We start from the raw sequence: 1,704 nt of genomic DNA, 5'->3' as shown, positions 1-1,704 counted from the left end.
GTGCCACTGCACTCTAGCCTGGGTGACAGAGAAAGACTCTGTCTCAAAAAAAAAAAAAAGAAAAAAAGAAAAGAAAAGAAATGTACAATTATTACATTTATAACAAAGTAATAACTCCAGGAAAAAACAACATAAAAATTGGTATCATATTACATCAGCAGAGTCTGTTTAATATCTTTAATAATTATATTTCTAAAGCTTTCCACAAAAGAGTATTACAGTTTTTTAACTTATTGGAAACATATCTAGGAGAAAAAAAAAAAAAGTCAGCCTTAATACTGAAACTATAATACAAATTTTAAATTATGGACACATACCATAAAACACAATGAATATTTTATTTAAATAAAAAGAAAAGATTTCACTAAGCAATAAACCCAACATATTTCTTTTCTCTCCATATCTACATCCAATGGTGATATTTTATAGGCTAGTTTCTAAACAGATGCAAATTTTTACAAAGCGGTGAAAGCCATGTTTTGCTCAGGAATACTATGGTTCACATACCATACAGGTTATTTTACAGCAGATACTAGTTTGCCAAGCTTCAGCTGGCAAAATGCTAAGTTGTGAATTGAGTATTGTCCAGCTAGTTGTTTCTCCTTGCCCTAGAGACTCTGGCAGCATGACTTGAGAGACTGCCTTATTGCTGCCACTTCTCTTCTCATAGTTGAATCCACTATGGGAGAATATTCATGTCCTTAAGATGCAAGTCCGAGCAAAAATCCTCCCACAAATCCACTGGATATCACAATGTTCTGCTTGATAAATTCTGTTGCCTGAAACAAAGTTTAAACAAAAACACTCTTAATTATGCTACAACAGGGATGAACCTTGAAAACATTATGCAAAGTGAAATAAGGCAGACAATAAAGGACAAATATTACATAATTCTGCTCATATGAGCAGTCAGAAAGCAGAATACAGATCAATAAGAGCTGGGGAGAGAGGCAAACTGAAAATTAGTGTTTAATGGGCACAGAGTTTAGGATGATGAAAAAGTTCTGGAAATAGATAGTGGTAATGATTGCAGAAAAATGTGAATATGCTTAATGCCACTGAACCGTACGCTTAAAAATGGTTAAACTGGTAAATTTTTTTTTGTATATCTATTTTACCACAATAAAAAGATGCACATTAAAAAAAAAAATTCTTACTGAATCCAGAGCCAAGTAGCAGTTTCAGCTATTTTCCTCAATTCAACAAATACTCAGCCAAAATTCCTGTGCACCTACTACTGTAGGTGTCAAACAGCATGCAAGATCCCAGAAATGTCCCTGACTAACTGAAGGAGCCTAGAGAACACAGTCATGCCCAGTAAGCTCCTTGGCTATTGAGATAAGTACATGGGCAGCAATAATCTCACAAGTAAAAAGAAATCTACCAGTAAAGTAGATATAAATGGCCCATCATCAAGTTATTCACACAGATTATTTAATAAATTGTCACGGCAGGCACAATGGTATTTATTAATAGTCCATTTAGCCAACAGAAAAAAAACATACAGGATCAAAACCAAAACAAATCACTTTGGTAAAATGTTTAACCAGAATAAAATCATGAGGAAGCCATCAGACAAAGCCAGACTGTGGGATATTCTGCCTAGAGGCATCAAAAACGTCAGTGCCATGAAAGATGCGGGAATAAAATTAACAGATGAAAGGACTATTTAAGACTAAATGAGACTTCATAGACATGATAACC

At 34.1% G+C, this 1,704-nt stretch overlaps 1 protein-coding gene across 1 annotated transcript in view; it reads right to left on the bottom strand.

The window, feature by feature from the left end:
- Window positions 1–144: 144 nt before the first annotated feature.
- Window positions 145–1,704, bottom strand: part of FUNDC1 (FUN14 domain containing 1) — a 24,583-nt gene continuing 23,023 nt past the window's right edge. Inside the window, exon 5 of the mRNA XM_012001598.1 lies at window positions 145–779. Within this exon, the coding sequence (XP_011856988.1) occupies window positions 702–779 (78 nt within the window). The 3' untranslated portion in view covers window positions 145–701. The remainder of the gene's footprint in view (window positions 780–1,704) is intronic.

The sequence above is a fragment of the Mandrillus leucophaeus genome, unplaced genomic scaffold (genome assembly GCF_000951045.1).
Source record: "Mandrillus leucophaeus isolate KB7577 unplaced genomic scaffold, Mleu.le_1.0 Scaffold666, whole genome shotgun sequence".
In the NCBI taxonomy this organism is placed as follows: domain Eukaryota; kingdom Metazoa; phylum Chordata; class Mammalia; order Primates; family Cercopithecidae; genus Mandrillus; species Mandrillus leucophaeus.
This window is presented reverse-complemented; position numbering and strand designations above follow the sequence as displayed.